Genomic DNA, 26,388 nt, shown 5'->3' with positions numbered 1-26,388 from the left:
CTACTGTCTGTAGCTACTTCTTTTAATGTACTAAGATAAATCCCATCAGCTCAGGAGACTTATCAGTCTTTATCCCTATTAATTTCTCTACACTCTCTGCATACTCAGTACGAGGAGTAGGCCCAGATGCAGTCTCACAGTGCCCTGTGTAACTGAAGCATAATCTCCCTACTTTAGAATTCAGTTCCCTTCATGATTGATGATAGTACTATATTTAACATTCTCATTACCTAATGTACCTGCATACTAACCTTTCATGATTCTTGCAAAAGGACACTAAGACCCATCTGCATTTCACAACTCGGAAATCTCTCATCGTTCAGATAATACGCTTCATATTTATTCTTTCTGCCAAAATGGACAATTTCAAATTTTCTATATCATTCTTCATAAGTCACTTACTTTCTTACCTATGTAACTATTCTGCTTTATGAAATATTCTCTTAAATGCTGGTCATTGCTTTCGAATTGACCTCTAACCTAATTTAACGATTTATTTCTGCTATGCTTTCATGACATCAAATTTTGTTAAGCATGGAAGAGACTGTTTATCTGGGTTAAATGGGAATGCAGTTTTGTGGTCACAATCAGAACAGCAATGGTGGAGCAGGCTTGAGGGGCTGAATGGCTGACTCCTGCTCCTATTTCATTTCTTGGTATGCTCTCTTAGTTTGGTATCCAGTTGTTTGATTATATTACTATGAAGGTCTTTGAGATACTTTTATCCACTAAGGTATGATTATAAATGTTGGTTTACACAATTACAATAATGGGGTGACAATGTAATTATGAACCAGAATTTCAACACAGTAAAAAGAAAATTCAGACTTCAAAGTCATATATCCGGATGTACGAACAAACCATATGCCTTAGAAATATAAAATTGAACTTTTTAAACGACACTTATTTCTTCCTTTTCTTTTCCACCTAAAGTTATCTGTTCATATTCATACTGTCTGTTTAAGGGGGCAGTATAGAATTGCCATCCCATCATAAGTTCTTCAGCCAGGAGTTGTCTTTAGCTATGAATAAGGGCTCAAATTTCTCCATTTATTAAAAATCTTGAAATCAGCCCAAGGAGAACCCATTGTTCAAATGTCAATTCATACTTAATATATTATTAAAGGTGTTAAATATGCCACAATTAATAGCACTCTAGGCTCTCAGTCGGAAGGTTCACCTGTCTTCAGACATGCAGAAATGCTCTTCTTGGTATCCTGGCAAACTAGGAACTCTTCACCTAACAGCTTGTGTGTGCACCTGCAGTGCCCAGAATACAGCAATTCTAGAGATGTCTCATTACCGCCTTCTCAGGAACAACTTGGCATAATGCTCACATTCCATGAAAGACAAAGTTAATCCTTCAACCAAGGTCAGTTAAAAAAAAAATTGTTGATTATTCGATCACCTGTGTGATTTTACCATGCCATGTTCCCTACATTACATTAATAGTTCACTTCACAAAACATTTTATTTACTTTAATGCACTTTGGAATGGCCTTGGGTCATGAAAGATGCTACTGAGCTTAGTTTTGCTTGCCTTCTTAACAGATACCATAAGTAACATGACAAACCTATATCAAAAATATCTGTAATGGACACCCTGTGCTCTTGGAAAATGAATAAGCAGTTATGATTTAAACGTTCACATTACTACTCTTCAAGCTTATGGACTTTGGATATTCAAGTTCTTGAAAAAATGAACTGATCTGTATCTAACACAGAGGTTACTGGGCAAATTATCAGCTGTTATATTTATAACAATTCTCAATTTCCTTCCAAATTTGATGTCAGGTCTTATTTCTGCCCTTCAACACAAAGTCAAATTCCCTGGCTTGCAGCTTCAATGTTTCTTAATCCCTGACTGACTGACTGAATAAATCACATTACTCAATATAGTCCAATTGTAAAATGCTTCAGGTCACTTGATTTCTCTTCCTTCTCATGTGAAAATAATCTTATCCACTTTCCTTTATTTTCACTTGTATCTGGATTTTTCATATTTGGTGCTCATGTCCCAGCATTCATCCAAATTTTTAACCTTAAATAAAATTCATAAAGAATTGTCACAATTTATTTTCAACTTTATCTTTTCAACCTCGGTGCCCTTCACCATGGCTGAGGCTCTTCCCCTTCCGCTTACCTTCATCCAAAAAGCCATTTTTGGGGTTTAGAGGACATCCATCTTAAAAATACATGAATTAAGAGCAAATGTAGGTCTCTCGAGACTGCTCCACCATTCAATAAGAACACAACTGACCTGTTTGTGTTTCAAATTCCACGCTCCTATCTACTTCTGGTAACCTTTGATTCCATTGTCTAATAAGAATCTACCTCTGCCTTAAAAATACTTGATAACTCTGCTTCCTGAGGCAAACAGTTCCAAAGTTACAAAACCTCTGGAAAAACCTCCACCCTAAAAGGGCACCTCTTTGGTTTAAAATAGAGTCCCTTAGTGCTGAAGTCACTCAGAAGAGGAAGCATTCTTTCCATAGCCACCTTGTCATGGCCATTCAAGACCTTATACACCTCAATCAGGTCACTCTTCTCTCTTCTGAAGAAACCTAGCATGCCCATTTTCGTAAAATAACCCACATAATCAAGTTGGCCTTCTCTGAACCACCTGCAATGTATTTACATCACTCCCTAAATAAGGAGACCACAGACTATTCAAGATGTGGTCTCACCAATGCCAAGTATAGCTGAAGCATAACATCATTACTTTTCTGTTCAATTCCTCTAGTAGTAAAGGATAGCAACCCATGAGCCTTCTTGATTACCTAATCTACCTGCATACTTACATTTTGTGACTCATGTACTGGAATATCTAGATCTCTCAGCACCTCCGAATTCCAGTCATTCTCTACTCAAGTAATATTCTGCTTTTTCATTCTTCCTGCCAAAAGTAACAACTACATTTTCCCACATTATATTCCATCTGTCAGATTTGTGCCCACTCACTCAACCCATCTATGGCAGCCTGTAAGCTCTTGACATCTTCACATCGTATTTTCTTGGTGTCATTTTAAGTTTAGTTACTATGATTTTAATACCCTCATCAAAGTTATAGATGTAAATTTTAAAAAGTTGAAATATCAGCAAAGACTCTTGCTGGATTCCATTTGTCTCATCTTGCCAATCAGACAAGCACATACTTTGTGTATTCTTTGCTTTCTGTCAGCCAACCAATTGAATATCCATAGAACATAGAACATAGAAAAATACAGCGCAGTACAGGCCCTTTGGCCCTCGATGTTGCGCCGACCGAAGCCTACCTAACCTACACTAGCCCAATAACCTCCATATGCTTATCCAATGCCCGCTTAAATGACCATAAAGAGGGAGAGTCCACCACTGCTTCTGGCAGGGCATTCCATGAACTCACAACCCGCTGAGTAAAGAATCTACCCCTAACATCTGTCCTATACCAACCTCCCATTAATTTAAAGCTGTGTCCCCTAGTAACAGCTGACTCCATTAGCGGAAAAAGGTTCTCACTGTCAACCCTATCTAAACCCCTAATCATCTTGTACACCTCTATCAAATCTGCCACATCCTTCTTCACTGTCCACAACTCCACCGACTTGCATATCATCCACCGACTTGCACATCATCCACAAACTTGCTCACCCAGCCTTCAAGCCCCTCCTCCAGGTCATTTATAAAAATGACAAACAGCAATGGTCCCAAAACAGATCCTTGTGGAACAACGCTAGTAACTGCACTCCAAGATGATCCTATACCATCAACTACTACCCTCTGTCTCCTTCCAGCCAGCCAATTCCTAATCCAAACCTCTAATGCACCCTCAGTGCCATACCTCCATAATTTTTGCAGTAGCCTACCATGGGGTACCTTATCGAACGCCTTGCTAAAATCCATATACATTACATCTACTGCTTTACCCTCGTCCACTTCCTTGGTCACATTATTCCTATCCAGATGTTCATAAATCTTATCCCTTACAATTCTCTCTAAGACTTTACCCACAACAGAAGTGAGACTCACTGGCCTATAGTTACTAGGGCTATCCCTACTCCCCTTCTTGAACAAGGGGACCACATTCGCTATCCTCCAGTCTTCTGGCACTATTCCTATAGATAACGACGACATAAAAATCAAGGCCAATGGCTCCGCTATCTCCTCCCTAGCTTCCCAGAAGATCCTAGGATAAATGCCATCAGGCCCAGGGGACTTATCTATTTTCACCCTTTCCAGTATTCCCCAGACCTCTTCCCTACATACCTCAAAGCCATCCATTCTAATCACTTGTGACTCAATATTCACATCAGCAACAATGTCCTGTTCCTGAGTGAATACTGACGAAAAGTATTGATTTAGTGTCTCTCCAATCTCCTCCGCCTCCACGCACAACTTCCCTCTACTATCCTTGACTGGACCGATACCTACCCTAGTCATCCTTTTATTCCTGACATACCTATAGAAAGCCTTTGGGTTTTCCCTAATCCTACCAACTAAGGACTTTTCATGTTAATATACAATCCATTATATCATGAGTTTTTGTTTTTGGCAATAACCTTTGATGTGATATCTTATTAAATGCCTTTGAGTGGCTTACTCATTCATTCTGAAGTGTCACCCACTAGCTAAAAATATCATTTTTAAAAATTATTTCCTTATATGGTAAACAATGATAGTCTTCTTACTGTTTTGTCTTTTGCTAACCATGCAGGAATTCTAGGGAACAGAGTGTAAAAGTCCAAAACGTAGAAAATTATAATTCAAAATAATTCATGAAGTGATGTGGCCAGGACAAGGTGAGGTGTTTTAAGAAGAAGAATACATGAAAACCAATTCACAGCAACTGACGGTAAGAGGGTGAATTCAGAGAACTAATAGGAGGTTCTTTCTTAGATTCCACTGGTATGAAATGGCCTGAAAACAGAAGATGCATAATACATGTTTTGCACATTGTGTGGTAAATTTTAAATGTCAAAACTGTCACAGATGAATACAACAGAATTACCCTTTTCAATATACTATATTCTGTGTACAGATCATTAAATGTAATGTTTTGCTGCTCCACAATTCAGTGACAATAACAGCATAATCATCAACTTAACATCTCTGGAGAAACTCAAACGTATAAATGAAAACACTATTTGGTAATTAGCACAGATGTATATTATCTACAAACTATTGTTGTTGCTTATGTTGGTTATTAGTCAGAGGATTGATATAATGAATGCTTTATTGTCACGTGTATTTTAATGAACGTATAAAATATGGTGAAAAGCTTCAGTTGTTGTCATGATTTGACACCATTTTGAATAGCTTAAGAATATTTAAAAAAAAAGCTGAGTGTCCATCTTTATTCTATCATCTCTGCCATGAGTCCTGAGCCAGCTCACCAACAATGCCTGCGCCAGCATCCCTCCTCCATTGTCTTGCTGTTGCCTGCATCAGTCCCACCAATGAGGAGTTACACCCCACAGGTGCCATTTTTTCACCACTGAGCTTAATTCACTAACGCCACAGTCAATGCTCCTCCGTCATGCCACCGCCTGCACCAGACCACCAATATTGGAGTCACCACTCTACAGATGCCATTTGGCCGTCACTGAGCCAATGCTTCTCTGTTACCACTTCGCCACCTTCTGTGCCAGACCCAACAACATCAAAGTCACCAATCATTCAGACGCCATCTCATTGACATTACCTCTGTTGATGTAGCAACCACTAATACCGATGCCAGGTACCATGCTAGATCCAGATGACCCTCCACCGATAGAAGTTAAGCAGCAAAGAAAATGAGGAAAAGCAGACAGAAAAAGGAGCAGACAAACCCTGGGCTCAGGAGCCCGAACTCCGCCTAGACCTTTGCTGCCAGCTTACTGGAAAGGGACACCGATCTTCTTTACAAATCTGCTTTATAAAACAAAATGTAAATTCTGTGAATTCTGAATATGCCAAGGCATGAATGGCTCAGAAGTACCTGTGTAAAATCACAGCAGTGGAAAGAATCATTCCAACAGATTCTATGTTAATGCTAAGATAAGACAAAGCCTCTTTTTGGGAAACTTTACACTGAGGTGACTTGAATCTGATCGAAAATTATCCAAACATACTTCTCAGTCAGACTGAGAAAATATCTTTCTGAAACTGTTGCAAATTGCTTGCTGAATCATAAAATCCCTAAAGTGTGGAAGCAGACCATTTGGCCCACGGAATCGACACCAATCCACATCCAAGAGCGTCTCACCCATCCCCACCCCAGCCGCCTATCCCACATGGCTAATTCTCCTAGCCTACACATTTCTCGACATTATGGGCAATCCACCTAACCTGTACATCTTTGGGCTGTGGGAGAAAGCCAGAACACCCAAAAGAAACCCATGCAGGCATGAGAAGAATGCGAAAGCTCCTCACAAACCATCGATACATCCTTATGTAACAAACCAGAAATTACTGACAGAAAAATAGTTTTGCATGTCCAAAATTTCTACCAAGCTAATGTAAGTTCAAATAATCTAGTACAAATGCTAACAAAAGACTCACTCATGTAAACTGCTTTTAGCCAACAATAATAGCACTTACATAAACACCCCTAACTTTTGATTTCCACTTTCACAATGGCAATCAGTTATGAACTTGTCCCATGCAAAAACAGGGGAGTCAAATTTGCATCTTAAAGCCCAACCATGCATCATTTTGTTTAAATTTAATTTTTTTCCCACCACCAATAACAGTGATAGCTAAATCCAATGTGTCAAGGATAAGGCTCCTGATGTGCCTCATGTGAAACAAGAATAAACTTTAAATGTTCAAAATAGACTTTCCCCAAAATACCTCCTCACTGTTGTGAGATGCAAAGAGAAAAGAAATAGCATTTTCTTACTTTTCCTAAGTAAATAATCATGAAAACTCCTGTCCTGATCTTGGTCAAGAGGAATAATCAGCCTAAATCGGTTTATAAAGGTTTTGACAGCTAAATTATTTCTGACCTAAACATGAATTGTACCTTGAGCCATAAGGGGGCAGAAGAAAGCTGTCAAACAGTTCCAGTTCTAAAACAAGTTAGGAATAAACATATTTTTAAATGCAGAAACTTTGTTTTTGTAGTGCAGTAGCAGTAAAATTCAGAGGAAATTCTTTCTGCTAACATGACATTCATTCTGCTAAGGAAAATATATGTAACTGCATCTACAATTGGACTTTACAGTATCAGATTCAGTCTAACATCACTGTGAATTCCTCGTTCAAGGATATATCCTACAGTATTTTAAATAAACGGGCTATGGACATGATGACACAAAAGCCCTATTTTTTCCAAGGAAGATATTTGTGAAGAATCTTCAAGTGACCTTCAAAGACTCATTTCTAAATTATTATTGATTGATTTTAAGTTACATTCATTGTTGAATTTCAGACTTAATAGAAATCATGCTGTCCCATGCACGTCTATTGTGCTGTATGGCAGGCAAAACAATTTTGATCAAAGCCTCCAGTATAAATAACTGATGAAGTTTTGACAGTAAGTGAACATGAAAAGTGCAGATAATTCTGACACTTCATCATTTTCCACTTTTGCCTTCAAGGTTATTCCCATTCATCTGCGATCTGTGCAAGATTGATTTTAGAATAATACTTTAAAGTTTCCTGAAGATTGCTTTGCAGGTTTTTAACTTTTGAAGTTTAATCAACATGTGAATGACAAGTAGCAAAACTCATCATTCAAACCAGGATCAGAATCAAATCTGCAACATTGATCAAAATGAACTCATCTGTCATCCTTCCTAATAGCTCATTTTCATAAACTGTTCTAACCTGATTTCAATGCAACTTCAGTCTTTTTTGGTGAAGCAAAACCAATATGATGGCCCTCAGTGATTTATATAGGAACGATGGTGCATCCAGAACTAGGGTCAAAAATATATATGAGGTACTAATAAATTCAGTAGGAGATTCTGTAAAAACCTTTTTGACCAGTGAACAGAATGTAAGACTTACCATTGCAGGGGGTAATTAAAATGTAAAAGTATAGCGTGATTGACTGGAAGATGGATTAACATGAAGAATAAATCAATAAAAGGATATGTTAATACAATTAGATGAGGAAGGATTGAAGATGTTTGGGTAGAAAATAAACACAAATATGGACATTTTAGGGATTCTGTACTGCAAATAGTGGTAACAATTCCAACACTTTAATAATAAACTCTACTCCAGACAGTACAAGCGGGTACAAGTTTGCATGCATCATATTCAAACTCTCTAATGTTCTGAAGAATTAAGCATATTCAGTCAATAAGTATGATGGCTTTGAAACTGCACTTGAGTACAAAAGTCAAAAATAAATGAAGGATAAAATAACATTCTCAGAGAATCAGCACGGTAAGTTAATGCTATATTATAGCAGTTAATAAGACGCATGGTCTGATTGCCAGTCTGTGCTAAGGTGCTTGACAGTGACAAATATGGAATAATAACAGCAGGTGAGAAAGGCAGAACAGCCAAACTTAACGGTGTCTCATTCCCATCATGGCACTAAGTTCCTTTCAGCACTCGTGCCCGAATTATGCATTTCTGGATTTCAGATTAAGAATGCTATCAGACCTTTTTACAAGTGCCCTCAACTGTTGAATGGGCTGTCATTACTCACAGTCATAACGGCAATGACCTCACAGGGATGTAACCAGCACCTTGCAGCCAAGAAGGAACTGCACTTGAAATGATGGGAAGGAAAGGGAAGTAATAGAAAAAAATTGGAATAAAAGCAGAACAAAAATAAGAGACGTCTATGAACAAAAATGCAGAGGTTTATTGCTACCAATTTGTTTTCTTCATTGGATTAAGGGAGGAGTATCATGCTAGGGAATGTTCTTAATACTTGGAAGCTTCACAGTATCAAGTTCAATCACATCAGCTCCTCCTGCATTTCAAACACAAACAAGTTTCTCTTTCATCTTTTCAAAAAACATTTTTTTCCGAAAAAGCATCCAATTTGTCAGAGGCCAGTAATGTAATTTTCTCAAATCTGCCAGGTGACCACTCTTTGTCTCTTGCCCCTCCCCCCTGACATTGCACTTCTTGATACTCAAATTTGCATTGCTTGGTACAGCTGGTTGAGATGAAATGTATTTTAACACAGTTTTAAAAGGCTGTTCTCTATTAAATGCCAAACCCAGCAAAGTACCAAGCTCCTTCCCTCACCAAGAATAATATATATTCTGAAACTGGAACACAGAACATACATTACAGGTTAACTGAAAAGTATAAATTCAATCATAAGCAAATGCCAGTTTTAATATACCTGTGGTGAAATAGAGGAGCCTTTTGGTGGAGCACTCAGAGTTACATTGCTGCTGTGGCTTACGTTCAAGCTAGTTCTTGGTGTTGGATGGGAGCTGCTTCAAATAAAGGGAGGAATGAGTTGAGACTGCGTTAATCCCTTTCACACACACTTAAAGTCAATGTTAAAAAAAGGGGGTGGGGTGATAAGATAGCAGAAATGGAGCCGAGGGAAAGATTCGGGAGACAGAGGGATGGATTATGGCATGCTCAGGAGAAAGAGAAACTGACAAAGAGGACTGCAAATAGGTGAATAAGGCCTCACTGGACCGAAAGTAGCCCATGTCACGAAAGGGACTTGATGTGAGGGTCAGTGTTGGGAATCATGAGTGATTTGAATAGAGCATATAAGGATAAACTGCTCCTACACAGTAAATGGATCAACAAGGGGCCATAGATTTAAGGTAATAGGAAAAAGTAGTAATGGGGATCTGATCAGGAATATTTAATGCTGTGAGTGGTTAGGATCTGGAATAAATTGTCTGAGAGTGTGATGGAAGCAGGTTCAATCAAGGCATTCAGGAGGGAATTGGATTATTATCTAAAGAAGGGAGCATGTACAGGGTTATGGGGAAAAGGGGAGAAATAGCATGAAGTGAATTGTTGATTCAAAGTAGTGCAGACATGCTGTGCTGAATGTGCTGTAAAATTCTATGATAGAGCTACACTAAAAGGTAACTTTATTCCTTGACAATCAGCAATTCTTCAGTAAAGTTAAACCTCATTCCAAACTCTCAAACTTTAGTGAGAGAAATTATTCAATAATACAAGGTACATTTGTGAGTTTATGAGTACCTAAGTAAGAAGATGGATTCCTTAGAATTTAAGTCCTGGGCACTTTTTGGCTGTAAATCAGCAGGGTTTTCTGCAAAATAGTGAGTAAATATCAATTTAAAATAGAAGTATTGTATATGATGAAGACAACACAATAACACAAAACTGAAGATTTTTCAGAAGTAAGCTACTTTAAAAGATAGAACAATTGAATGAAATTCTTTAATAATATAAGTAAATAATATAAACAAATACTTTAAAATATAAACTGAGAACAATTGACAGACTACTGTCAATCTTGTTGCCTTATCTGACCAGGTTAAATTCCCAAATTCACGACCATTACCTAGGCTGCCATTTCCACCTCCATAATATTGCCTATCTCAGCCCTGGTTTCAACTCATATGCTACTCAAATCCCCAACCATGTCTTTTACTTGTACACTTGGCTAATCCAAAAGTTCTGTCCGTAAACTTGAGTTCACCCAAGGTCTGCTGCCCATACCTCGCAATGCACCAAGTCCTATTCACACATGGCCTTATGATTTCCGTTAGATCCCAGTGAAGCAATGCCTCAGTTTTAAAATTCTCATCTTGGTTTTCAAATCTTTCCAGATCTTGCTTTTGCTCATCTCTGCAACCTCTCAGCCTTCTAGGGTCTTTGTGCTCTTCCAATTACAATCTCTTGTACTATCTAGGTTTCCTTCACTCCATCACTGGTGCAAAGCCTGAAGCTCCTGATCCCAATGTTCTTGAATTCCCTCCCAAAACATCAACATTTCTCTTTTCTCTTACAATATTCCTTAAGTCCTTGTTCATTTGCTAAGTTTTTTTGTCATCTGTCCTAACATCTATGGTTCATTGTCAATTTTTGTTTGTTAATACTCCTGACCAGTGCCTTGAAGCATTTTATGAAGCTAGAGGTGGTACATAGAGGTGATGTAAGGGACGAAATATCATCAACTGCGAGCCAAGTCTCGATTAAAGTCTTATTGTCAATATATATATGTGAAATAAATGAACAAGCATTCCTGGTTATAGGAGGATATATTTTCTGTGGATGCATTCATGTATATAAAAAAAACCACAACCTCTTTGTTCTCTTAGTGTATTCTATAATCAGAATAGCCAGACTTCACTGATCAGGCTGAAATAAAACTTTCATCCTTCAGCATTATAGTGCTGACTGCACATAACAAACATGCAATGTGTCTTCATATGTGTCTCTCTGACTCCAAGACTGACTACCTTACATCAATGAGATGAGGGTCCTGCCACAGACTCTCATTCACAGAACGTTGACCAATCCAAGTAGCTATGCTTTCCTTTAAACCTCAGAAATAGCTGTCAATCTAAATCTATATCCCTATACTGATGGTTCACCCTTAAACATTTATCTTCTATCTAGAATGACCATACGCGCACCACATATGCACACATACGCCCCACTTCAACCAACATGTTGCACAAACTGAATGTCATTATATCTTAAACAATCTAATAATGAAGGGTCATTGGACACAAAATGTTAACTTTGTTTTCTCTCCACAGATGCTGCCAGATCTGCTGAGTGTGTCCAGCAATTTCTGTTTTCATTTAAGATTTTCAGCATCTGCAGTACTTTCTTTTAGTTTATTGAAATACAATATTGCTGCTGAGGTTCGATTAACAATATTTAAAGATGTTTAGAACTATAAATAATTTAGCACCTTGGGATGATTAATTAAACATTTCAAAAACTCTTGTGCCCAAATAAACAAGTACATCGACAGAAATCCAAGTAAAGAAAGTGATTAGCTTAATGTCGAATTAAAGAAATTCAATGTGGGCAACAGCCTGGTTTACCACCATAATTGAAAGTATGCTCTTCACACAGGAACAGGTCAAATTGCCATATGAAGTTTCAATAGCAAATCCTTATCCATCACCTTTCAAATCATCTGTTCCAAACAACGATTACTCATTTCAAAAGAAATGCTAGCTGTTCTCTAACCAAATTCTTTTCCTGCAGACAAATGCAAAAATCTGCAGATACCATCTGACATTTTATGTTTTAATTGCTTTTCCTACACAGTTTATTTGCATTTCTGTCCAAATCAAAAACAACCCATATTAACCGACCAGTCAAATCTCATTTTTAATAAACTTGAAAGCATGTTTGTTCATGGGTTGCAGGCATAATAAGACATTTATTTATAGTCCATCACTTGATTCTCAAAAGTATATACAATGAAAAGAGCACTACCAATAATAAGTTTTATTTTACTTAAGTTGTAGGATTTTTGATGCTGGTTGCTGTCCATTTGAATGCTTGATGTTTGCAGGCTTTTCCTTCCTCCAATCTGTTGGAACGCACTAGTGATGACTGGCGAACAAATTTCATTGTCACTAAAATTCAAATGCAAGATGCGTGAAACAGTTCTAATTTTTAGAGTTAGAATTGCAAAAAAAAGTACATGGAATTTTGGTACACCTTGTATGCATGCATACTTGTGATCTCCAAGCATTCAAAATAATCCTGATGTTCAAAATCAGTGGTAAAAAATACCCAGTCAGTACTGTCCAGGTCCTGGTTTTCACCACCAAAAGCAATTAACTAAAAACATTTGCAATAGGGAGGCTTCCTCTGCTCCACTTAACAATAGGAAAGAAAAGCAAAATCCATTGAAAAGCTTTTGAACAATTCATGTAAGGATGGCCCATGCTTTTAAGACACAAAATGGCCAACAAGGGTTAGACAGGCAACACTGCCTGCTTCAGCATTAAGATGCCCAAAATGGGCTGACAAGAGATTAAACGGAATCAATAGTCTGCTCTAACATTTACGTGAAACATAATGATACCTTTGAACAAGACTATTCCAAGGCCACTGGGCAGCCTTGAGGGCAACCATCTGAGACAATTTGATAAGAGGATGCCAAAGCATAGACAAGTGATTGATTCCAGTCTCATTAATGAGAGAATGTTGTCCCCTTAAGTGAATAGTACTAGCTAGAACAAGGGGTGTAAATCTCAGCCCATGAACCAGCCAATCTAACTCATCGAACAGCTGTGAAACAAGCAGCCAGTTATTTTGCAGTAATTGGTTGTTTCTTTGAAGTAATTCACAATGTGAATAACTTCAAAGGAATAGATTTCAATTATAAGCATAGACATACGTATAACTAAAAGTATAACAGAAGCATTTGGAAAAAAAAGTTAATCAATGCGAAAGTTAACTAGTCTCAGAAAACACTTTCTTCTATCTCTAAAGACGCCCAGAATGCTGAACGAAATCGATTAGTTGCAACTTATTAATCACAAAGTGCCAATACTAGAGTTAGCTATATAACTCTACGCTTTATAAATAAATGTATAAAAGAAATTAATATTACAAACAGTCATTGGAGATAAGCAAGTCTGGGACAGACCAGAAGGAGTATAATTAGTAACTGTCAAATGTTAATTAACACGATGCATACAAAGATCCCAAGGCCTAGAGATTACAATGTCTGCTAAACATCATGAGAATACGGGTTGGACCGAAGGATCTGTTTCCATGCTGTACATCTCTATGACTCTAATATGGTAACCTGGGGCTGTCCATAGGGATGTCCATCAATGATAAGGTGTCTCAGAGGATTAGGTATATGGAGTAAAGGGGAAGGAAATAGTGACCATGCTGTATGTGATTATTGTAATACAAAATGTATAAAAATGCTGTTTTTCATTACTGTAAAAATCAGTATGTCATTGATCTCTCTTCCAATCTGAGCCAAAGACCAAGAGAATCTTTGGATTCTCACATCGAGGCCAGATTTGGGGAAATTCTTTGGCCCTCTCCCTGCATTGACCAGTTTCTGCTCGAATAAAGGTCTGCCACTTGCCTGAATTCTGCCTGTCTCCCCAGTCTTCATCCCCGGTCGGGGGCTACGCTCCTACAACTCATTTTAAAAATACTGATATATTTATGTGTAATACAGACAATAATTTTAATAATTGCAGTATATCATTTCAAATTTTATTTCAATATCTAACAGGTTTACAAGCACCAAATTAAATGGATTCCTGATTATTGATGCATCTAAATGCTGTAAATTAATAATATAAGAATTCAGTTAATAGCATTTCCCTAGTAACTTGACATACGGTATAAACAAAGATCAGCTATATTTCCTAAATAGTTAATGTTCCCTGTTATCCAATTTGTAGTAAACTGTTATTGAATTTCACAAATTCACTGAAAAAGAACAGAATTTAGATCATATAACTGAGTTGCTGTAGCTTAGAACACACATCAACCATTCACCAGCTGTTTGCTTTTCCAATTTTGTTCATGTAAAATGATCCATTTATTTATTCTTAACTACAAAATTTGCCTGTATTTCAACCCAAAAATCGTTGCCCTTTTTGTTAAATTCATTTTCATGATTTGAGTATCACTGCTAAAGCCAAAATTTATGACCCAGCCCTCATTACCCCAGGAAGGTGGAATCCATTCTATCCAGGCATATCAGTGTTCTGCAAGTTTCAATGAGACGTTCCCCCCCCACCCATCCTTCTAAACTCCACAAATACAGACCAGAGTCCTCAACCACTTCTCATATGAATCTCAAAATCCCTTCAGCCCATTGCGTGTGCACCGACCTACCAAGGAGCATCCCACCCAAACCGAGTTCCCGCCCTATCTCTGTAACATGCCTTTACCATGACAAATCCAACTAGCCCGCACCTTTCTGAATATCTTGGAGTAATTTAGCATGGCTAATCTACCTCACCTGCTTATTTTTGGACCATGAAAGGAAACCAGAGCACTCACAGGGCCAGAGAGAATGTGCAAACTCAGCACAGACAGCTACCCAAGGCTGGAATCGAACCCTGGTCCTTGGTGCTTTGATGAAGAAATGCTAAGTATGGAGCCACCATGCCATCTTTCATCTTCAGGAACATTTTTGTAAACTCCTCTGGACCCCTTCCAAGGTCAAGACATCCTTGCTTACATACAGGGCCCAAAACTGCTCATAACATTCCAAAGAGCCATATATAACTTCAGCAACACAGTCCTGCTCTTGTATCCTAGCCCTCTTGAAATTATTGCTAACATTGTAGTTGGCACCCTAATTGCAAATGAACTAACATACTAACTTTAAGAGAATCCTGAACTAGTACGCTTAAATGCTTTTGTGCTTCAGCTTTCTAAAGCCTTTCTCCACTTAGTACCTATGCTTCTATTCTTCCTTCCAAAGTGCATAACCTTACACTTTCCCACATTGTATTCCATCAGCCAATTCTTTGCCCCCTCTCCTCACCTGTCCAAATCCTTCAACAGCCTCGCTGCCTCCACAACCTTACCTGCCCATCCACCCAGCTGTTGGGCAAAGGGTTTCCTAAAGGAGCAGCTCATCTAATAAAATTGCTGGGCTATCATTTTTACAGACTCTCGCCCCACTGTGTGCTAAACAGCAACAGGGTCTGAATAAGATACTTAAACGTTCAACATCTCTATCCTCTGTAAAATAGAAGACAGATTGGGGCAGGTGGTCCGACAGGCATTTTATGGCACCCTCCACACCAATTTTAAACCCAGTGTGGAGATCGTAAAACTTCACTAATTTTGTTTTCACATGCAACTGCATCCGAAGCAAAGACACTCAATCACAGAGGGTATGCAATCTTTAAACATTAAATACAATAATTACAAACCAGTAAACACCATTTAATTTAAACCAAGAACTATAACGCTAAAACTGAAGAACAGAAGGCAGCTATGACTGAAAACAGTGGGGCTTTGGAATTGAATTTAATGTTAAATACTCAATCTCCTTTTGCTCCTGACCTCAAGCTTTTTCTGTTCTTTTCTTTATTTAAGGATTTTTCACATCCAGCAAAGGCTCCTTGCCAAAAAGGATGGTGTAGTAAATCTCTCCAATTTAACCTATGAAGCAAAAAGTGGAACTTTATTCATTTGGAAGTAAAGTGTTAAATGTAAATAATCATTGAAAGTCTAATGTATTCCACAAAAGCTAAAATTGTACAGTACCTTTTCCAAATTTAATGGCTTATCTTTAAAAAATCTATACTAAAAATACATCAGTTAATATTCTAAAGTGCAAATGTACATGGTTTCTAAGTTGGCTTTTATTTGGAATAATCTAGAGTTTGAGGTTAGTAATGCATCAAATTTCTATTACCAATATCCAAATTGAATTACAATAATACTACTAATTCATATATATGGGCTAAAGTTTCACCAAATCTGTCTCAGGACTGTCACAAACTGGGAATGATCAATTATTGCATACTGCCACTAAAATTGATGTTGAGTTAACATGTTATATAAGATAACCAACTCCACAAGGAGGTCTGCAATTGACCCTGTTCTCACATCCAGCCTCTGCAATAACATTGGCATGTATAGAAGGTTAGGAGAAAGTGAGGACTGCAGATGCTGGAGATCAGAGCTGAAAATGTGTTGCTGGAAAAGCGCAGCAGGTCAGGCAGCATCCAAGGAGCAGGAGAATCGACGTTTCGGGCATGAGCCCTTCAGGATTCCTGAAGAAGGGCTCATGCCCGAAACATCTATTCTCCTGCTCCTTGGATGCTGCCTGACCTGCTGCGCTTTTCCAGCAACACATTTTCAGTATGTATAGAAGGTTAGTTAATTAACAAGAAACACAGTCAGAATATAGGTTGACAAACAGTAACTAATCAGGTGCCACAGGGATCAATACTAGGACCTCAACCATTTACAATATTTACTGATGACTTGGATGAAGGGACTGACTGGATTGTAGTTACATTTGTTGACAAAGAACAACAATAGATGGGAAAGCAAATTGTAAGGAGGGATAGATTTTGTTATCCTGAATCAGGACTGAAAAGTGTTGGGCAGACTTTAAAAGGAGCAGCCAGGAACTTTATCTGAGATTTCTACTCTAATTTCTGGCACCAGCAGTTTTCCAAAGTGCGTAAAAAGAGGAAGGTCAGGCCCTGCATGCTACAGTCTTACTGTTCGCTCCAACCGCTTAATGAAAGCAGGCATTTCAGAACTTCTTAATTTTGATGGGAGAGTAAATTTGATTTGAGTTATTATTGTCACATGTACCATGATACACTGAGAAGTATTATTTTGCGTGCTAACCAGACAAATCATACCTTACATGAGTACACCAGGGTAATAGTACAGAATGCAGGATATAGTGCTGAAGATGCAGAGAAAGATCAACTCTAATATATGACAGGTTATCATAAGTCTGATAAGTGTCAAAGAAACTGTTCTTGTATATGTTGGTATGTGTCTTCAAACTTTTGTACCTTCTGCCAGGTGGAAGAGGGTGGAAGAGAGTATAACTGGACTATAACCGATTATGTTGACTGCTTTTCCTAAGGAAGCAGAAAGAGTCAATAGAAGGAAAGCCGGTTTTCATAACGGGCTGAAATGCATCCTTTGTAATTTCTTGCACTTGGACAGAGCAGTTGCCATACTAAGCCGTGATGCATCTGGAGAGTACGCTTTCTATGGTGTATCTATAAAAAAATCAGAGTCATTGTGGACATGTCGAATTTCTGAGCCGTCTGAGGAAATAGAGGCATGAGTGTGCTTTCTAGACAGTAGCATTGACATAGATAGCCCAGAACAGGTTGTTGATGATATTTACTCCTAGGGACTTGAGCTCTTGACCACCTCCACCTCAGCGCCTTTGACACAGGCAGGGGCATTTTCTCCACGCCACTTCCTGAAGTTGATGATCAGCTCCTTCATTTTGCTGACAGTGAGGGAGAGATTGTTGTCTTTACACCATGCTCTTCAGCTCTCGATCTCTTTCGTTTACAGAGGAACCTTGATCATCCAAATATCAATTATCCAAATATCGGATTATCCGAAGGGGATCTCAAAGTCCCGATAGAAACATTATGTCAAAGAGCTGTTTCAACCCTGATCGCGTCTTTTGTTTACAGGTACAATGATTAAACACGAACTCGGCTCACTGAAATGCTGCCATGAACAGTCATAGAGTCATAGAGGTGTACAGCATGGAAACAGATCCTTCGGTCCAATCCGTCCATGCCGACCAAATATTCCAACCCAATCTAGTCCCACCTGCCAGTACCCGACCCATATCCCTCCAAACCCTTTCTATTCATATACCCATCCAAATGCCTCTTAAATGTTACAATTGTACCAGCCTCCACCACTTCCTCTGGCAGCTCGTTCCATACACGTACCACTCCGTGTGAAAAAGGTGCCCCTTAGGTCTTTTTTACATCTTTCCCTTCTCACCCTAAACCTATGCCCTCTAGTTCTGGACTCCCCAACCCCAGGGAAAAGACTTTGTTAATTTATCCTATCCATGCACCTCATAATTTTGTAAATCTCAGCCTCCGATGCTCCAGAGAAAACAGCCCAGCCTGTTCAGCCTCTCCCTATAGCTCAAATCCTCCAACTCTGGCAACATCCTTGCAAATCTTTTCTGAACCCTTTCAAGTTTCACAACATCTTGCTGATAGGAAGGAGACCAGAATTGCACGCAATATTCCAAAAGTGGCCTAACCAATGTCCTGTACAACCGCAACATGACCTCCCAACTCCTGTACTCAATACTCTGACCAATAAAGGAAAGCATACCAAATACTTCTTCACTATCCTGTCTACTTGTGACTCCACTTTCAAGGAGTTGTGAACCTGCACTCCAAAGTCTCTTTGTTCAGCAACACTCCCCAGGACCTTACCATTAAGTGTACAAAACCTGCTAAGACTTGTTTTCCAAAATGCAGCACCTCACATTTATCTGAATTAAATTCCATCTGCCACTTCTCAGCCCATTGGCCCATATGATCAAAATCCTGTTGTAATCTGAGGTAACCCTCTTCGCAGTTCACTACATCTCCAATTTTGATGTCATCTGCAAACTTACTAACTGTACCTCTTATCCTCACATCCAAAATCATTTATGTAACAAAAAGTAGAGATCCAGCACCAATCTTTGTGGCACTCCACTGGTCACAGGCCTCCAGTCTGAGAAACAACTCTCCACCACCACCTTCTGTCTTCTACCTTTCAGCCAGTTCTCAAATGACTAGTTCTCCCTGTATTCCGTGACATCTAACCTTGCTAACCAGTCTCCCATGGGGAGTCTCGTTGGGCGCCTTACTGAAGTCCATATAGACCACATCTACCACTCTGTCCTCATCAATCAATCCTCTTTGTTACTTCTCCAAAAAACCCAATCAAGTTTGTGAGACATGATTTTGAGGCACTATCGCTAAACGACTGACCTCACTCTTTCTCTCCTCACATTTTCCCTGGAGTTCAACAAATGGGTGAAACCAAACCTCCCCCCACCCACCCCCCTTCCCCAGATAATCTCTCCAACATTGTCCTGTACAGGACAGAGGTGGAACCTGTCAAAAGGTTGCAGTAAAGTTGTGTGTGTGCGTGTGCGCTATTTGGAGACTTATCCCACAAAGCCAGCAGCAGTCTTACTGTTGGTATTGTGTCCGGCTGCCCCGGATATGGGGGCAGGGGTGAGGAAGGTGAGTGGGGGGGTGCAGTGTTGGGGATGTGGGGGAGGGGGGCGCATGCAGTGTTGGAGATGCGGGGTGGACAGCATTGGAGTTGGGGTTGGGGGTAGATGGGGTTGGGATGCGGGGTGGGTTCGAACGGAGTTTGGGGATGGATGTGGGCGGGGGGTGGTGCGCAGTGTGCTGTTGCTTAGTTTCCTGAACAGAAGCAGACTTCACAGAAAACTCTGAGCCCCAGAGAAAATCAATTATCGAATAGTCAATTATCCAAACGAAATAGTGCCTGCCCATCTTGTTCAGATGATCCATGTTCCTCTGTATTGTGTCTTGTCATTGTTTGAGATCTGATCCACTATAGTGGTGTCTTCAGCAAATTTGTAAATGGAGTTAGAGTTGAATTTGGTCTCACAGTCATGAGTGCATAAGGAGGATAGTAAGGGGCTGAGTACGCAGCCTTGTGGGGCACCAAGGTCAATAAATAGGAATCTGACGTAGGTGTCCTTATTGTCCAGATGTTCCAGGGATAAATGTTGGAGCCAAGGAGATGGCATCTACCATGAACCTATTGCAACAGTAGGCGAATTATACAGATCAAGGCAATCTGGATGGCTGAATTGGATGTGTGCCATTACTAACTTCTCAAAGCATTTCATAATGATGGATGTCAGAATCACCGGGCAGGAGTCATTAAGTCACATTGCCTGATTTTTCTTTGGCACCAGGATGATAATGGTCTTCTTGAAGCAGATGGGAACCTCATATCAGAGTAAGGAGAGATTAAAGTAATGTGTGAATATTCCCACCAGGTCTGCACAGGATTAGGGGAGTGGTGTAGGACGTGAGGGGAGGTTTCACATCTGTTCACAGAATTGGACCGATATCTCTTTGAACAAAGGCGACACCTTTCAATTTGACTGCCTCAGTGTCAGTCCACCTCCAGTTGCATGCTGAGATCAAATTGTGTCTACCGCTGCTAGATCAAAATCCAATTGAGCAGTAGGAGATAGGATTGCAACACTGGGAAATTTCCCTGCTTAAAATATGAAAATCCAGATAAAAGAATGTGCCAAGTGATATAGGTAAGTTCAGTGAGTCAAACATCAGTCAAGTGTTATGTGTGAAACTACAAAGCTATCCACTTTGACAGGAAAAATAAAATTTAAATGGTAAGGCCCAAAAAATTACTTCAGAATAATGGGATCTAAATTACCTGTACTTGAATCACAAGAAGTTAGCATGTAGATAGGGAATATCTACCACAACTACAGAGGGTGCTGTTAAGACCACAAAGAGCCTCACACAAAATTTTGGTCTCCTTATTTAAGAAATGATATGTTTGCATTGGAAGCATTTCATAGAAGACTCCTGGGATAAAAGGGTGACCTTATAAGGAAACCAAGCCTCTACTCACTAAAGTTTAGAAGAATGAGGAGTAATCTTATTGAAAGGTAAGATTCTGACTAGGCTTGATATAGTAGATGCCTAGATTAGAATGGTGCTGGAAAAGCACGGCAGGTCAGGCAGCATCCAAGGTAAGCAGGAAAATTGACGTTTCGGGCAAAAGCCTTTCATCAGGAAGGGTAGGATAGATGCTGAGAGGAAATTTCCTCTCATGGGGAAACCTAGAACTAAACCTGGAACTATCAAAACGGGGTGTCCATTTAAGAAGAAGATGAAGATGAGGAGTTTTTTCTCTCAAATAATTTAAGAATGTAAGAAATAGCAGCAGAAGTAGACCATTTGGACCATCAAACCTGCTCCACCATTCAACAAGATCATGAGTAATCTGCCCCAGATCTTACCAACTCTCTGATATTCCAAAAACATCCAGAACTGCACAGAATGACCTCCGCAAAGCCATCAAAGATGCCAAGAGGCAGTACAGGTCCAAGTTAGCAGCCCAAACTAACCATATAGACACCTGCCACCTGTGGCAAGGCCTAAACAACATAATGGATACAAAATGAAGCAGGGCAAGATAGTGGAAAAGACACATCCCTCCCTGATGCACTCAATGCTTTCTATGCTTGGTTCAAACAGGATGCCAGCATCGTGGTATCCCCTGACCCTGTATGAACCCGTTCCCTCTGTCACCACTGCAGATTTCAGATCAGTCTTCCTGAGAGAAACCAAAGGAAGCTGATGGGTGTGGACGGTGTCCCCAGGCATGCACTTAGACCCTGTGCGGACCAGCTGGCGGAGGTATTCACTTACATCTTCAACCTCTCCATCCTACAAGCCAGTCCCCACCTGCTTCAAGAAGACTACCATCATTCCAGTACCAAAGAAACCATAAACAACGCGGCTTAATGTCTACCACCCAGTGACTCTGACCTCCATAATCACAAAGTGCTTTGAGAGGCAGATCATAGCCCACTACTCTAGCCTCCCAGCTTGCCTGGATTCCCTGCCAGTTGCCTATCGACATAACAAGTCCACACCGGACGCTATTTCTTTAGTTCTGCACTCATCCCTGGAACACATGGACAACAATGACACCTATATCAGACTCCTACTAATCAACTATAGGTCCACCTTCAATAGCATTAATCCCTGCAGACTGATCCCAAAACTCTAAGAGTTAGGTCGCAGCTCTGCCCTCCGCAACTGGATCTCAGCTTCTTGACCCATAGACCACAATCAGTGAAGATAGACAACTGCACCTCCTCCACAATAACTCTCAACAGTGGAGTCCCCCAAGGATGTGTTCTCAACGCCTTACTGTACACCCTGTACACCCATGATAGTGTTGCCCAAATTCTGAATGAATGCCATTTACAAACTTGCTGACAACATCACCATGGCAGGACAGATATCAAACAATGATGAGTCAGAATACAGAAAGGAAATCAAAGTTTGTAAGAAGATTTGTAGCTCGGGTGCTCGTTGCTGTGGTTCTGTTCGCCTAGCTGGGAGTTTTTGTTGCAAACGATTCTTCCCCTTTCTAGGTGACATCTTCAGTGCTTGGGAGCCTCCTGTGAAGCGCTTCTGTGCTGATTCCTCCGGCATTTATAGTGGTTTGAATCGGCTGCTTCCGGTTGTCAGTTGCTGCCCGCTGCAGTGGCCGGTATATAGGGTCTAGGTCGATATGTCTGTTGATAGAATTTGTGGATGAGTGCCATGCCTCTAGGAATTCCCTGGCTGTTCTCTGTTTGGCTTGCCCTTTTAATAGTGGTGTTGTCCCAATCAAATCCATGTTGTTTGTCATCTGAGTGTATGGCTACTAAGGATAGCTGGTCGTGTCGTTTCGTGCCTAGTTGGTGTTCATGGATGCGGGTTGTTAGCTGTTTTCCTGTTTGTCCTATGTAGTGTTTTGTGCAGTCCTTGCATGGGATTTTGTACACTACATTGCCCAGCATGAGCAAAACCATCGGGTCCTTTGTCCTGGTGAGTTGTTGTCTGAGCGTGGCTGTTGGTTTGTGTGCTGTTATGAGTCCTAGTGGTCGCAGTAGTCTGGTTGTCAGTTCAGAAATGCTCCTGATGTATGGGAGTGTGGGTTGTGGCGTGTCCTCATTTCGTTGTCTTTCCCTTAGGCATCTGTTGATGAAATTGCACGGGTATCCGTTTTTGGTGAATACCTTGTATAGGTGTTCTTCTTCCTCTTTTTGTAGTTCTGGTGTGCTGCAGTGTGTTGTGGCCCTTTTGAATAATGTCCTGATGCAACTTCGTTTGTGTGTGTTGGGGTGGTTGCTTTCATAGTTCAGGACTTGGTCTGTGTGTGTGACTTTTCTGTATCCCTTCGTGGTGAATTCTCCGTTAGGTGTTCTCTGTACCATCACGTCTAGGAATGGGAGCTGATCGTCCTTTTCTTCCTCTCTCGTGAATCGGATTCCTGTGAGTGTGGCGGTGATGATCCGGTGTGTGTTCTTAAGGATCTTAAGAAACTTCAGAAGGTTGAGTGCATACCTCAGACCACCACATTAGCTAACCTTCCATTTATGGACTCTTTTACACTTATCATTGCTGTAGAAAGGTTGCCAAAACATCAAAGACACCTTCCACCCCAGTAATGCTTTCCTACAACCTCTTCCATCAGACTGAAGATACAGAAGCTTGAATACACGCACCAGAGCAGCTTCTTCCCGGCTGTTAATCGACTGATGAATGGACTCCCTAACTTCAGACAATGTTGATCTTGCTTTGTGCACTTTCTGTGTAGCGTAACTTGAATGCCTCACTTTGTCGAAGCACCGTATGATCTGTACATCCTTATTTACTATGATCCGCAAACATAGCTTCTCACTGTACTTAGGTACACGTGACTACAATACATCAAATCAAATCCTCTACATTCTCTTTAAATAGTTTGTGAACTATCCTCCACAGCTTAAAAAAAAAGCCAAAAGAACTGCAGATGCTGTAAATCAGGAACAAAACGAGAAATTGCTGGAAAAGCTCAGCAGGTCTGGCAGCATCTATGGGAAGACATCAGAGTTAAAGTTTTGGGTTGAGTGACCCGAGGAAGGTTCTGAGGAAGGGTCACTGGACAAAGAACATTCACTCTGATTTGTCTCCACAGATGCTGTCACACCTGCTGAGCTTTTCCAGCAATTTATGTTTTTGTGTCAATCACAACTCTCTGGGGTACAGAATTCCAGACACTCATAAAACCACAAGGTATAGGAGTAGAATTAGGCCATTTGGCATATCGAGTTTGCTCCATCATTCAATCATGGTTAATATGTTTCTCAACCCCATTTTTCCTGCATTCTTCTCATAACCGTTTATCTCCTTAGTAATGAAGAACCTGTCTATCTCTGTCTTAAATAAACTCAATGACTTGGTCTCCATAACCATCTGCAGCAATGAGTTCCACAGGTTCACCAGCCCCAGGCTGAAGAATTGCCTTCTTATCTCAGTTCTAAAGGGTCATCCATTCACTCTGAAGGCTGTGCCCTTGGGTCCTACTCTCCCCAAGTAGTGGAAGCATCTCCACGTTCCACTTATTACTCTCTCTGGTTCTAATTTCTGCTGCATTCAGCATACATTTTTCACCCCTCCCGGTCTCACTTTAATTATTACGTACCTCTTCATTACTCCATGACCTTGCTGTCTCATTTCCTTTTGATTTTATAATTTTCATTCAAGTGAACCTTCCCCCAACTAAATAGTTTAATACTCTATCTAGAACCCTAATTATAGTTTGTCAGGACATTGGTCCCAGCTTGCTTCAAATGAAGCCCATCCTAACGGGCAGCTTATTCTGGTACTGGTGCAAATGCCACATGAAACAGAACCCACCAGCCTTTGAACCATGCATTTCATCTTATCTCATCTCATAGACCTGACACCAATTCGCACGTAGCTCAGGTAATAATCTGGTGATTATTACCCTTGTGGATCTGCTTTTTAATTTAGTCCTGAGCTGCTCGTAATTTCTTAGCAGAGGTTGGTCAATCTTTGAAATTCTCTTCCCAGACAGCAATGGAGGTCTGAATCATGAATTATAATCTTCGTTGAGTTCAATAGATTTTTGATCCATAAAGGATTATAGGTGACAGGCAAAAAGGTGTAATTGAGACCTTAATGAGATCAGCCATGATCTTATTGAATAGTCGAGCAGACCTGAATAGTCGACTGGCCTACTCCAGCTCCTAGTTCTTATGTTATTATAGCCAGGATTAGTTTGCTTTGACAAATGCTTAAGGACCAGTTTTCAGGTCAGCTCAAATACCAGCCTTCTATTCAAAGAAAGTGAATTATTTCTCCTCCCTTTTCCCATATAGGAAGGATATTATTAAGCTGAAGGGGGTTCAGAAGTGATTTACTGGGAATGAAGAGTTTGAGTTATAAGGAAGGGCTGATTAAGTTGGAACATTTTTCACTGGAGTGAAGGAGGCTGAGGGGTAACCTTATGGAGGTTTACAAAATCATGAGAGGTATAGATAAAGTGAATGGCAGATTTTTTTTTCCCCTAGGGTGGGGGATTTCAAGAAGAGGGGACAAAGATTTAAAAAAGACGTGAGAGGCCTTTTTTTTGCACAGAGTGGTTCGTGCATGGAATGAACTTCCAAAGGAACTGGTGGATGTGGGTATAGTTAGAACATTTAAAAGGCATTTGAACAAGTACCTAAGTAAGAAAAGTTTGGAGGGATATGCACAGGCAGATGGAACTACTTTAGTTTGGGATTATGACTGGCCCAGACTGGTTAGACCAAATGGTCTATTTCCATGCTATATGACTCTGTGACTCCTCAGCTTCCCTGTCCATATCTTCCCCACCTATAACTGTTCTTGGGTGTCCCCAGTCCAACACCGGCATCTCCAAATCAATTGTAACTGTTCTGTGCTACACGTACTGATTGCAGCAGTGTAATCACATCCTCTGGGCTCCAGAGGTTGCTGTGTCATCTAAAAGCATTCAATTCTTCCCCAGTCCCTGTTCTCCAACTCTCCTTTTAACGTATGTAAAGCTTCATCATTCCTCCCTCCTCTTTTTGACACCCCACCTTCTATGCCTTAACTCCCTTCACCAACTACATCATACTCTGTTCTACCTTGCCCCTGCACAATTTTCCTCTTTCCTCAGGGTATTCAACTCACAATAATTACCCCCTCTGGACTATGCTGGTTTGCAGAATTAGTCATTCGTGATCAAATTATTGCCATCCCTCTAGCCAAATTATTTGTCTCAACTCCCTGCCTGCATTAGGATCAAGAAAATAATTTTTGAAAATATATTCAATAGCCTTCAACAAAAATTTCAACAATTTAACTAGCATCTTCTGTTTTTGTACTACAGCAGGCTCAACTTTGTTTCTGCCTTTGTTGTAGGTCTTTGAATAAAATGACACAATTTTGA

General features: G+C 40.0%; 1 protein-coding gene across 8 annotated transcripts in view; it reads right to left on the bottom strand.

Annotated features, from left to right (window-relative positions):
- ulk4 (unc-51 like kinase 4) overlaps positions 1–26,388 on the bottom strand; it is a 496,983-nt gene that overhangs the window by 444,552 nt on the left and 26,043 nt on the right. For 6 of the 8 annotated variants that reach the window (XM_060850207.1, XM_060850213.1, XM_060850209.1 and 3 more), the window contains exons 9-12: positions 15,901–15,999; positions 12,352–12,473; positions 10,108–10,177; positions 9,275–9,371 (exon numbers count right to left, since the gene is read on the bottom strand). In XM_060850207.1, the coding sequence (XP_060706190.1) occupies positions 9,275–9,371; positions 10,108–10,177; positions 12,352–12,473; positions 15,901–15,999 (388 nt within the window). Of the gene's footprint in view, positions 1–9,274; positions 9,372–10,107; positions 10,178–12,351; positions 12,474–15,900; positions 16,000–26,388 lie in introns of those variants that run through there. The other 2 variants (XM_060850208.1, XM_060850214.1) reach the window with 2 other exon arrangements.

This window comes from Hemiscyllium ocellatum, chromosome 34 (genome assembly GCF_020745735.1).
Source record: "Hemiscyllium ocellatum isolate sHemOce1 chromosome 34, sHemOce1.pat.X.cur, whole genome shotgun sequence".
Lineage (NCBI taxonomy): Eukaryota > Metazoa > Chordata > Chondrichthyes > Orectolobiformes > Hemiscylliidae > Hemiscyllium > Hemiscyllium ocellatum.
Note: the sequence above shows the minus strand (reverse complement) of the source record. Positions and strands in the feature narration are given on the sequence as shown.